The sequence below is a fragment of the Chenopodium quinoa genome, unplaced genomic scaffold (assembly GCF_001683475.1).
Source record: "Chenopodium quinoa cultivar QQ74 unplaced genomic scaffold, ASM168347v1, whole genome shotgun sequence".
Taxonomy (NCBI): domain Eukaryota; kingdom Viridiplantae; phylum Streptophyta; class Magnoliopsida; order Caryophyllales; family Amaranthaceae; genus Chenopodium; species Chenopodium quinoa.
In genome coordinates, this window is record NW_018742879.1 from 1,899,428 (window position 1) to 1,911,456 (window position 12,029).

The 12,029-nt window shown below is 31.2% G+C and overlaps 1 protein-coding gene across 1 annotated transcript; it reads right to left on the reverse strand.

Annotated features, from left to right (window-relative positions):
- Nucleotides 1-11,102: 11,102 nt before the first annotated feature.
- Nucleotides 11,103-11,975, reverse strand: LOC110726289 (serine/threonine-protein phosphatase 7 long form homolog). Its single transcript, XM_021905741.1, has 2 exons — nt 11,727-11,975; nt 11,103-11,648 (listed from the first exon to the last, which is right to left on the reverse strand). Exons 1-2 carry the CDS (start codon nt 11,817-11,819, stop codon nt 11,103-11,105), a joined length of 639 nt encoding a protein of 212 aa, XP_021761433.1. The 5' UTR covers nt 11,820-11,975.
- Nucleotides 11,976-12,029: the final 54 nt, after the last annotated feature.

Genomic DNA, 12,029 nt, shown 5'->3' on the forward strand with positions numbered 1-12,029 from the left:
AGCAAAAAAAACCGCACATAAAACGATGATCTGATCTGAACTTATTTTTTATTAAATAAATAAAAATAAGTTGAACTGAACAAGGTCTTACATGAAAGGTCTTACATCAAAATAAGTAGTGTGCTTGAAAAATTGTATTTCTCTTTTGTTAGTATAATCCAAGCTCATCGCAATTTTTATTGCTTTTTTTTAATCAAGCTAAGCTTGACTTGGCCTAGAGAAAGCAGAGTGCAAGTTCAACCTCCACTAGAAACAATTAGAGAAAGGAGATTCTCATATCATTCCCCTACACTCCCAAAATGTCAAGCTCGCTAACTCGAGCTAGGTTGAGCCATAAAGGATTCCGAAGATTTTGCCTTTCGATCTGATATGGCCTTTCATTTAACATACAAAAAATGAAATAAAAATACTAACAAAAGAGGAATATACTCTGCATAAGAGTATTTGAAAAATCGAAAGTAAGATTTGATATAATTTGTTTATTCAAACAAACACTAATATGTGAATTTTGTCCACTAATTTGTATGGAGTAATAAGTATTTTTACATCTATAAGTAGTCATAAATAAGATTAATTATACTTTGTTTGTCCAAACAAACACTAATATATTAGTATTTGTTTGAACTTTATATTATATACAAAGTATATACTTTAATTTGTTTGTTCAAACAGACACTAATTTGTTAGTATTTTTGTTCGAACTATGTCCATTTATCTATTTCTCTAATAAAGATAAATTAGTTTTTGTTCGAACTTTGTTTGGACTTGTTACATGGAAATAAAATAAGCAGTGTCCATTTATTTATTTCTCTATTTCTTTAAGGTACATATTATTCCTTATGTTGATAATAAAGATTATTTCCATTTGTAAATTGTAAAATTAATTTTTGTAAGAATATGTTATATAGAGTAATAAATTAATAACTAATAAGAATGCATTTTTCTCTTATAATGAGGTGTTAGAAAATGCAAATTTACATCAACATATATCCAGCGGCCAAAATCAACAAATACATCTCTTAGCTTCATTTTCTTTTGTGTATAGAGCCACAAAAGGCAACGTTATAAACAAAATTTGATCTCGGCTCTCACGTACAACCCCTAATACTTTAAACAACTAATTTACGTTTCCATTGTCCCTTTGCTTCATTTGGATAAACAAAGAAGTTCCTTCATTATCTTAACTTAGCTTACATATAACAACAACAAAGGGTTGAAGTTTTGTATTCCACATAAGATTAAAGCAGCCCTATCTAATTTAACTGATTGAGAAGGTCCACATTTTGCAGCCTAAGAAATAATGGATATACATTATCAAACTTTAATATAATGACTCAAAATAGACCTGTATATAGTTTTATATAATTATGTGTGATATTCATTGCATTGTATAATATTAATATTCTTATAAATTAAACCTCTAATCTTGTAACTGGTCCCAAATAATTTGGGAGTGACACTTGCCCTATCTTTTTCCGGGTATATGTAGCTACAGGTTTCTGCATAGCCCTAATGGAATAATAATCTTTTTATTGATTGTGATTGCCAATTTTTACTGATTTGTTGACTTTTTTTTAGTAAGTGGGTTTGGCCCGTATCTTTTTATAGTGAAACAATTTGTTATTAGTAACATCATTATCAGCCAAAAATGTACAATTAGTAAAATATAATCTAGTTAATTTGATGAATATATATTTGGCTAACTTTTTATGTACATTATATCTTCAACATGCATGTATGGTACCATTGGTACGATTAAGATTATTTACTTGTAATTAAATTATGTGCTCGTATCTTGTGAGCATGCATAGGTTAAATAATGATCTTATATATACCTTGCATTATACAACCAGTTATACATTATATTAGTAGGAGATATATTTAGATCAAATAGTTGTGCATTGGACAATATATGAGTGTACTTTAATTAATGACCATGTAAGATGTTACCCTTTTTCTTTTTGACGATTTTGATATTAATTTTGTCCATATTTGTGATGAAATTAAATCAATCCAATCAATAGATTAAGCCATTGATTTGATTACATGTAAATTTAGTTTAGTGACCTTTGTTTTCCAATTTTGATTTGAAATAATATCGTTTGACCAACTAAGTTAAAGTGCATACGTAGTATATAATATAAAGTTATGATATATTATTAGTATACATCAATTTCATCTAGAAATAATGTGAAGTATTAGTTTCTAGGTCTGGTTAATTCTATGTACACTTGTAAATTGAGCTAATATATGCCTTCTTTGCCCAACTATACAAAACTTTTTTAATTTGATGATTAAGATGTTAATTTTGTTTATATTGAAAAAGAAGATCAATCATATCCCATTGATTTGATTGCACCTATTAAGCTTAGCTTAGTCACATATTTTTAATTGCATCTCCAATTTTGAAACAATTTCCACCAACTCACCGCTTATCTGAATGTGACATTACACAATATAAATTTTTTTTGTAAAAAATAAAATAAAAAAATGCATGAATAATTGAATATGAGTTAAAGATATAGTCTTCTCTTATGTCTCAAATTCTACAGTAATTAGATTTAAATTGATACAATGAGAAGAGTTATTGTCTATGGAGTATTATACCTCGAGAAGCAACATAATCAACGGCATTAAGTAGAATAATTAAATACCTTATACGTACAGAATAACACTATTAATAGAACAAAAATGCATATGTAACTCCAAAATTTGGTAATTGGCCTCGTAGAGTAAAACATTAAACTTAGGATAATCTTATGTAGCCTTATAAAATATCTTTCCTAATATGAAATTCTCTTTGTATTTTAATACTTGCTCCATTTCTCTACGATGGAGTTTTAGGAGGAATATTCAAAAGTAAGTATTCGAAAGGAATATTTGAGTTTTAGGAGGAATATAATGGAAATGGGATTGGTTGAAGAATAGGAATATCTAAAAAAACATATTACCTATGTGAATATAAGTTAGAAGGACAGAGAATATGAAAATTATTAAAATATGATATGAGCGGCCACTAGTGCGGAGGATTATAGTATAATATTGTTAAAAGTTTCCAAAAGGAAATGGAGCAAGTAATAAAATACGGCCGCAAAAGAAAAATGGAGCAAGTAATAAAAGGCGGAGGGAATATTAATTTAAGAATGCATGACAAAATCACGCGCAAGTTAGTTTAATTAATGTTATATTTTCATTTGTTTTTTCCGTTTTTAGCTCCTTATATAAAGCCTTAAAGGCTATGGATAGCATTTTTCATGTAAATAAGAGCAAAAGTAATCCAAAGTAGTTATTGTTGTCGTTGTATTATTATAATTTTCTAACAAAAAAAATATTTCAAGCTCTATAATAAATAAAAAAAATAAAAAAAAATTACTCTAAATAATACCCAGAGCATACTAGTAAGTTGTAAATAATCCGTACGATAACGCTAGATTAAAGAATTAAACTTATTGAATTACGGAGTAATTTACTTTCTTAGCAACATGCACACTATACTTTTATACCAAACGTAACGTCTTTGATCTTATTATACAAATATCAACTTTGTATTTTATTTTATTTTTTAACAAATCGAATTAAAGTATCTACCAGTAGGATTATTGGGAGTTGGTTTATTCGAAATATGTCGCTACACATCGCATGACGGCGGGATATGAGAGCACTACTCGTACTCTCTTCTCTTTAGTCAATTATCAACAATAATAGTGTATTCTTAAGACATTGATTTTTGTGATAAAATACTAGATTGACTCTAAGTTACAATACGAACTATGAGGAAAAGATTGTGTGAATGAGGTAAGAGTTATTAAAGTTTAAGATATAGATGTCCATAGATAAGTTAAATATTTAAGTCAAGATTAACAAATATGCGTTAAATTAATTAATTAAGAATGTCATATATTCAATAGATTCATAATTCTAACGATATTGCGTACCATAGTTGGTAATATAAACGGTTAATGTACTATTTTTGAGATCAAATTACATTTGCAGCAACGCCATCATCTATTTACAGCTAATGACGAGTCATGTTAGATTTTAACTAAAATCGTCATGGTCATTATTAGGCTAAATATCACAATTAAGGATTGGAGTACCTAAGTAAAGAATAAAAGTGTGTTAAATAATTTCATTAAGAATGTCATATACGTAGTATACAAGAAATTCACATATTTTGTGGATGTTACGTAGCATAGATGATAATCTGAAAACAGTGAAATATAATTTTTGAGATTAAATCGCATTTGTAGCAACACTATCACCTATTTACAACTAATCACGAGTCATGTCAGATTTTGACTAAAAGTCGCCATGGCTATTTTTGGATTAAATTTTCTACCTAAGTATAGAATAAAAATGAGCCTGAATAGAGCTAGCCTATAAGCAAAAATTAAATGACCAACGTGTGTTTTGTTAGAAAATTCTACCCTAAATCTTAAGAATGACCCACGATCAAGATGTGTAATTTCCTCATAAAAGTACAAAATCTAATTGTGACTTGTGAGACCTTTTTTTTTTTTTTTTTTTTAATAAACCATTAAAGGTTATTTGCTCACCTCATTTACACTTATTTTATGAAAATAAGTTTAGATGATGCTAAAATTCAAATAAGATGGGTTCAAAATATAAGTTCAAATAGTGCTTCTAATAAAAGTAAATAGAACTGAAAATTAATAATTTATAAAATAATAGGTGGTATAACCCATTTTTTCTCAACCAATAATAAAGAGAACTTGAAAAAAAAAACTTATTCCCAAAATCCTCATATTTTCCACATTAGGAGGGGGGTAGGTGAGTTTGTACTGCCAGCTAATACAACTATTGTACAAAGCATCGTATAAATTCAATTTACGGTTATGTAAAATCTAAGAAGTTAAAAAAAGTTTAGTTAATAGCTTAAATTAGTGAAAACAAGGTAAACAAAATCAAACAATTGTAAGAGTTAACTTCCTTATCACAACCCTAAAGAAAAGGAGGGTCAATTAGCAAATGAAATGCGCAAGTGTGACATTTGACAAATGATAACACATAAGTACATAACTAACCATTGTTAAATCTTAATCGTAAATTACAGCAGCAGAGCGGGTGTTGAAGTCACCATCATTCCACATAGGCTACTACTCAGCTAAAATCAGCTTCAGTACTTAAATAGAAAACAAAATAAAATAAAATAAATACTAATAAAAAGTCTTCTAGAGCACGTGGGCCAGAAAATACAAGACGGCCCAACGTCGCGTTCGATAGGCCCACCAGCCAAAACCAAAAAAATGATGACACTAATAAAACTCTGAAAACAGCAAAGTCCTCATAAAACCAATAATAACCGTTATAAAGACCTAACATTATTATGTCAAACACTCTCTTCTCATTGGTCTCACCCTACTTTTATGACCTCACCTTTTGTAACTAAATCATCTAATGATGCTCTTCTTTTGGTTGTTTTTGCCCCTTTCAACTTGGGCCATATTTGTTGTCCCATGCTACTTGTCAAGCATGTATTCGCGATTTTGTTCTTTACTCTTCATACCTTCGAAATATGTTTGGCTGACTCTACCTCTATCTAATGTTACCAATATGTTTTAATATGTTCGTATGTCATATCTATATATTGAGTATGTACTTAAAATGAGGAATGTTGGGATATTTTATCCTGCTTTCGATGAGTAATAACCTTATTGCGACATTATCATCGGAAAAATTTAGGAGTTGTAGAGGAGTAGAAATTGAAGAGCTTTATCAATCATTAAAGGTCAAATGATGGTTTTATTTAATAGATTAGTTACCAATAAAGGGAATTAGAGTCTTATATGGGAATATTTTATTTTATGTCTACTTTACTTGGATTGCATTTCATCACTATTGGACTATTTGAGATTTATTTCAAATTAAGTTTGGGGTAGGCTTTATTTCTTAGTTGTTTGTCTCTAATTTTAAGGTCATACAAGTAATATATGTCATATTAGATTTAAGGTTCGACTCAACTAAAGCTACAGTTTATTGTGCTCTTTATCTTATATCTATTTATTTATTTTTTTAATTATTATTTCAACCCTTTGAAAGGATATTCAAATTTTCTGTATAAAATTTTCCTCACGGAATTATTAAGAAAAAGATATCGATACTCTTGATGAAATTTTTCTTATAGACCCACATAAACCTAATATATACTTAATCATGCCTTAATATGGTCCATACCAATAAGCCAAATTAATTTCTAAACCATTTTTTGGGAATATAAAGGTGTGGGGGGGGGGGGGGGTGGGGGTGAGGGAGTTGGAGCAAATTTAAGTTTATACCATGCCTTAAAGTTTATTTATCTTCTAAAACTAGATGATAGAAGAAATCAAGAAATAGATACTTCGTAGAAACTATACTCGTTCTCACAAAATTTGACCCAACAATTGCAACATTTGACGCTTTTGCACAATCACTTGAAATACACAAATTAAAATAAGTAGTTGCAAAATTGTCACTAAACATAGATTTAAATTGCAAATGTACAATGTCAAGGAGTCTGGTTTCAAATTTCAATATTGTTGTGCTTGGGCGTACAATATACCTTCTAGTATTAGTACAAATCGAAGTAGAAAATGCAAAGATCCCAATAGTAAAGGTTAAATGACGATATTTTCTCCTAATCAATTACCAATATAAGAAATTCAAAGTCCCTATATAAAATAGTGTTGTATTTTCATCAAATTTATTTAGAATTGGGTTAGGGTTTAGTTTTAGTTGTATCAGTTAGTCATATGTCTCCATTTTTAGGATCGTACCACATATGCAATATATATGCGTCAAACTAGGGATAGGGATAAGCGGAGGATATAGTGACTATAGTGTTATTAGAGTTCTATATACGTTTTCATCTTATGATTTCTGTGTTCAAGGCTAGTATATATCTAGTAAAAAGGATTTTAAAGCTATCTGTTCTAATTTTTCTCTATGAATTAATAAGAAAAAGGGCATTAATAGTCTTGATGGAAATTTCCCTAATCAATCCCACATAAACCTAATATCTAATCATGTCTTAATAAGGTCCCCGCCAAGCTAAATTAAGTTTTAAAATCACTTGTATCGTGAGAGTAAAGCGTATTAGTTGGTTAGAGCTTCCCTCCCAGTTTCATGGGATGCTAGGATCTATTCTTATTATCCGTACTTGTAGCTTTTTAAAGTGATCAAACTATATAGAAATATATACGAAGTATTTTTTTTCCTCATTGAAATTGTAGTGTTTGAAGAGTACTACAAATTCACAAATTCTAAATTGTGTATGATTGAGTTATTAGTTGGGCCCTATTTTAAGAGTTAAATTAAGGTTTTCAAGTCTTAATCTGTACTCTCCACATCAATTCACCCACGTACTCTTAACTATGTGGTCATTAAAATTCAAATCCTTTTATATATTAATCTAAAAGTATTCTTAAATTTTTTGTATATCATACACATATACGATGTATGGACGTAAATTTAATCAAATTAATTAGCTGTGTCAAAAAAAAATATCAAATTAATTAGCTAATTAATTATACGCGTTATTGACGCATGCACTAATAATGTTAGTTAGTACGTATAATTAAACTCTCTCTCTCTCTCCTTTTCAGTTCATCAAACCCATTCATACTTTATACAATCGTACAGATTATAAAAAACATTTTTTTTTTCTGCACAAAACATTAGACACGTGATAAGAAAGAAGAGTATGGAAGAGAGCCCAAAACAGTTAGCAACTTGCATAACCGTTATATTTTGGCATACCCCGTAATTATTGGTGTCACTTGAATAAAAAAAATTAAATAAACAAAAAATAGGAAAAAGGTAAAAGAAGTTAACAAAAATATACAATCGTGGTTGTAAAAAAAAAAAAAAAAAATTACAACCGTACAATTACGTGTTAAATACAAAAATAGATTGCACATGGCATAAACTATTACCAATTACCAAACATAGAATTGAAGAATATTCTTTTGTCATAGAGAGTCTTAAATGGGAATGAACTTAACAACCAATTAGCTAACGGCTTAACGGATAGCCTTAGCATAAGGTATGGGGTGGATGATCATGGATGTAACATTGTCAACGTTTAAATTCCTTGCAACCTTATCGGATTAGTTGGAATTTGATAGGCTAGTGTACTTTATAATGGGACGTAATTTTTTTTTGGAGACGTAGTGTTATTGAAGATCTATTTAGTAATTACTAATTACATAGACAATTAATGAGTGGATTGGAACATATTATGCATAATTGATTTGGTATATAGGGAGAATAGTAGAGATCATCATAATAGTTAGGATTACTATTATTTTCGAGTTAGTAGTGTTTTTGTTTAATTATTTTGACTTATTCCATTTAAAATCAATTCAAACGAAACAAAGTACATATATATGGAATATTGAAATTCCACTTATCTCACAACTCGAGGAATTAAGACATAAATTGCTTAACTTTCAAAGGAAAAATGAAACTACGAGTAGATTTTAAAGTGTCATTCTATCATGCATTATTCATTTTGAAACTACTCATGACTACAAAATTGTAATACAAATTACAAATACGAGATAGGATGTTGGCTGACACAAACTTGTAAATTAAAACTATTGGTTTTGATATAATAATACATTTTTTTTCTTTTCTTAAAAATATACGAAGTATATATATATATATATATATATATATATATATATATATATATATATATATATATATATATATATTTGTATGGAGTAATTTTTTGTATGGAGTAATTTACAGTTCTTATCATCATCACGTGAATATAGTGTTGACATCCAGTTTTTAAAATCTTAGCTCTGCCATTAATTACTTGAATTATGAATACGCCAAAAATAAAATAATAACTTAATTAAAAATTACGGTGTATAAATTTATAAGCATGCAATAAATTACATGCAAAGGGTTTCCCATGCTTTCTAGGACAATTCTCAAAAGAGTAATTGTTAGAATATATTAAAATATATTATTTGAAGCAAATCAACCATTTAAAGTTGGCTCTTGCAAATTGCAACGCTGGTCGGATAGCCTGGAATTTAATTATTGCGACGAAGAAATTGCTGGCCAATTATGAATTTACTTTGCTTATTACGTTTCAATAATTCATGATTCACATGAGTTCACAAATGGATATCTTGTTTCCTCGTACATATGCTTATTAAGTTATTATAATACTTTCTTTTTTAAAAAAAAAGAGTTATTATTATACTCCGTATAATATATACACCAATACTCCTCCAATCTTTTTTAATTTATCCATTTTCCATTTCTAATAAGAGTATCAACTTCTGTTGTTAGATTTATTACCTCTATTTTATCCATAATTTAGTTATTTTTTCTTACACACACTCATCACTTAATTTACTACTCTCCATCTCTCTTCTTTTATTCACCCTATGTCATATTATTGTTATTATTGTTATTATTAATTCTTATAGAATCAAATCATGTTTTATCGGACTTAAAAAATTCAAGTCATATTCGACGATATCTTTTTATATTCATTTTCTTATTGACAAAAATATTGTTAATTAAGCAATACTCCTAGTAAAATTAGATATTTTAAAAACATGCATTACTAATTAATTTACTATAGATTATTCAACAAAAACTCTCTTTGATGATGATGTTTTTTGTTTTATATTCTATGATCAAAATTCAATCAAATCAAGAGATGAAATCTAATCGAGAACTCCTAGAATAATTAGGTAAATATCAGTTTCTATCTTTCGATCATTTAAATTTAATTTCAATAATTAATATTTAATTATTATTAGCACAATTCAATTTTAATCATTAATTTTCAGTTCAATGAAAACTAGATGAATCAAACATGTATTAGGTGAGTAGACCAAAACGGAGTGAGCACATGCAAAGTATTAATACTTCAATTCTTTAATTGAAATAACTAAATTTAAAAAAATGTGTAAAAAAAAGAGTTAAAAAAAAATTATACAAATTATGTACTGATAAAGCTAAATATTTGGACGTTTTTCCAAAGTGAGCCAATTTTGGCAAATATTAACCAAAATGGTTGCGTGGCAAAAGTATTTACCAAACTAAGCTTCCAGGCTAAAACGCTGTCTCGGTCAGCGTTTTATGCCTGGTTTTTTTTTTAAAAAAAAAATCAACCTAAAAACGCTGTCTAAGACAGCGTCTTTGTTCTTGACCTTTTTTTAAAAAATTTTTGTAATTGCCTTTTATTTATAAAAATGTTTTTAAAAAACAAATACCAAAGACGTTGTCCCAAACAGCGCTTTATGTACAAAATTCCTTGTACCTCGCTGTCTCAGACAACGTCTTATTTTCAACCTAAAACGCTGTCTGGGACAGCGTTTCTCTGCTGGTGTGCAAAACAGCAGCAGAATCAGCCTTTTGCCACTGATCTGCCACTTTCTTCTGCCCCCACCCACCACCCCCTGCCATGATTCTTGCCACCACAATCCACCAACAACCCCCACCATCGACCACCATCTGCCACCACTTTTGACCTCCAACAACACTTCAACCAGCTCCACCACCAACCCCAACCATTCAACAACGATAACCACCCACCACAACCAACAACACTAAAACCACCATGAACAACCACATTAACCACCACGGGCCATCCTTTCTTCCCCATTTTCGACTATGGATTCCAAATGTCTGTTGTTTAATGTACATTAGCCCTGAAGGATCTATTTTGACTAACATAAATCCGATTTGGATAAATAAGCAAACAAAACTTCAAAACACAAACAGATTCATTCAACCAGCATGTCTTATATTGATAATGCAATCGTTATATACAGCATTCCAGGAAAAAGGACAAAACAATGATACAATACGTTCACTACTCATCAATTTGGTGTAACCCTTCCCTAGCCTCACTGTCGTCCCTTCGTCTTGGACGACGCCGAGTGTAATGGTGAATGGTGGTGAATGGGTTCCGGCGCGGGGGGGGGGGAGTGAGCTGGCTGGACGATGCGTCCTCCTGGGTTCTGAAGGGTGCAGAACTGTGGAAGATGTACTCCTCTGCCTCTGTGTGCGACGTAGGATCACCTCCACTGCTACTCTGGCCGGGGTCAAACCGCGAATGGATGGAGTGACCATCATCCACGGATATGCTCCCAGTCGTGGTCTAACAGCTGTAGGTAAATAAGCTGCAAGTGGCTCCCTCTCTTGTTGCCAAACAACACGCCGGATATGAGGAAGAACAAGTACGCTCGAGCGTATCTCTGTACTGTGCCGTCATCGGCGTCCGCAGGCAAGCCCTGGAAAGTATCTCGTAACCAGACCGTCCTCAAGGCGGAGCCCCTAACATCGTTGGGACCCGGCTGCACCCCGAGAACCCGCACAACCAATCCAACGGGATCGACTAGAAATGATCCCGTCACCGCAGTCCCCTGTACTGGAAGGCGCGTCAGTATTGCCACGTCCCGCAATGTCACAGTCGCCTCCCCAACTGGTAGGTGGAAGGAGTGCGTCTCCTGCCTCCATCTCTCCACTAACGCCGTGACAAGGTGTCGGTCGATCTCCCTGAATCCCAAGCGATGTACACCGCCAAAGCCAGCGTACGTCACGTACTCAAGGCAGCGATCATGGACAACCCAGGGGGTCCTGTAGTGCCTGCACTGTAGTGGCTTCGCTACGTCACCCTGAAAACACAGGAGCATTTATAAGTAACAAAAGATAGTACATCAAAGAATCCAAAAACGTTAAAGATGAATCATTACCGTCAGGTTCCATACGTCGACGCTCCGATGGGTGTCCTGTAGTGTCAGGACAGAAGGGTCAACAGGTCCGGGTGTCCTATCCCGTACGTCCATGATATCTGTTCATTGAAAACGTTACACACCAAACACTAACACAATATATTGAATACTAATTTCGATTGAAAGGCATAAACAGGAAATCTCGAACATCCAACGTACAAAATAAAATTCATCGAATTGAACACAATAACACATGATGTAGAAAATTATAACTGTTTCATCAAAATAACACCACTACATACTACTATATCAAATAACACATAT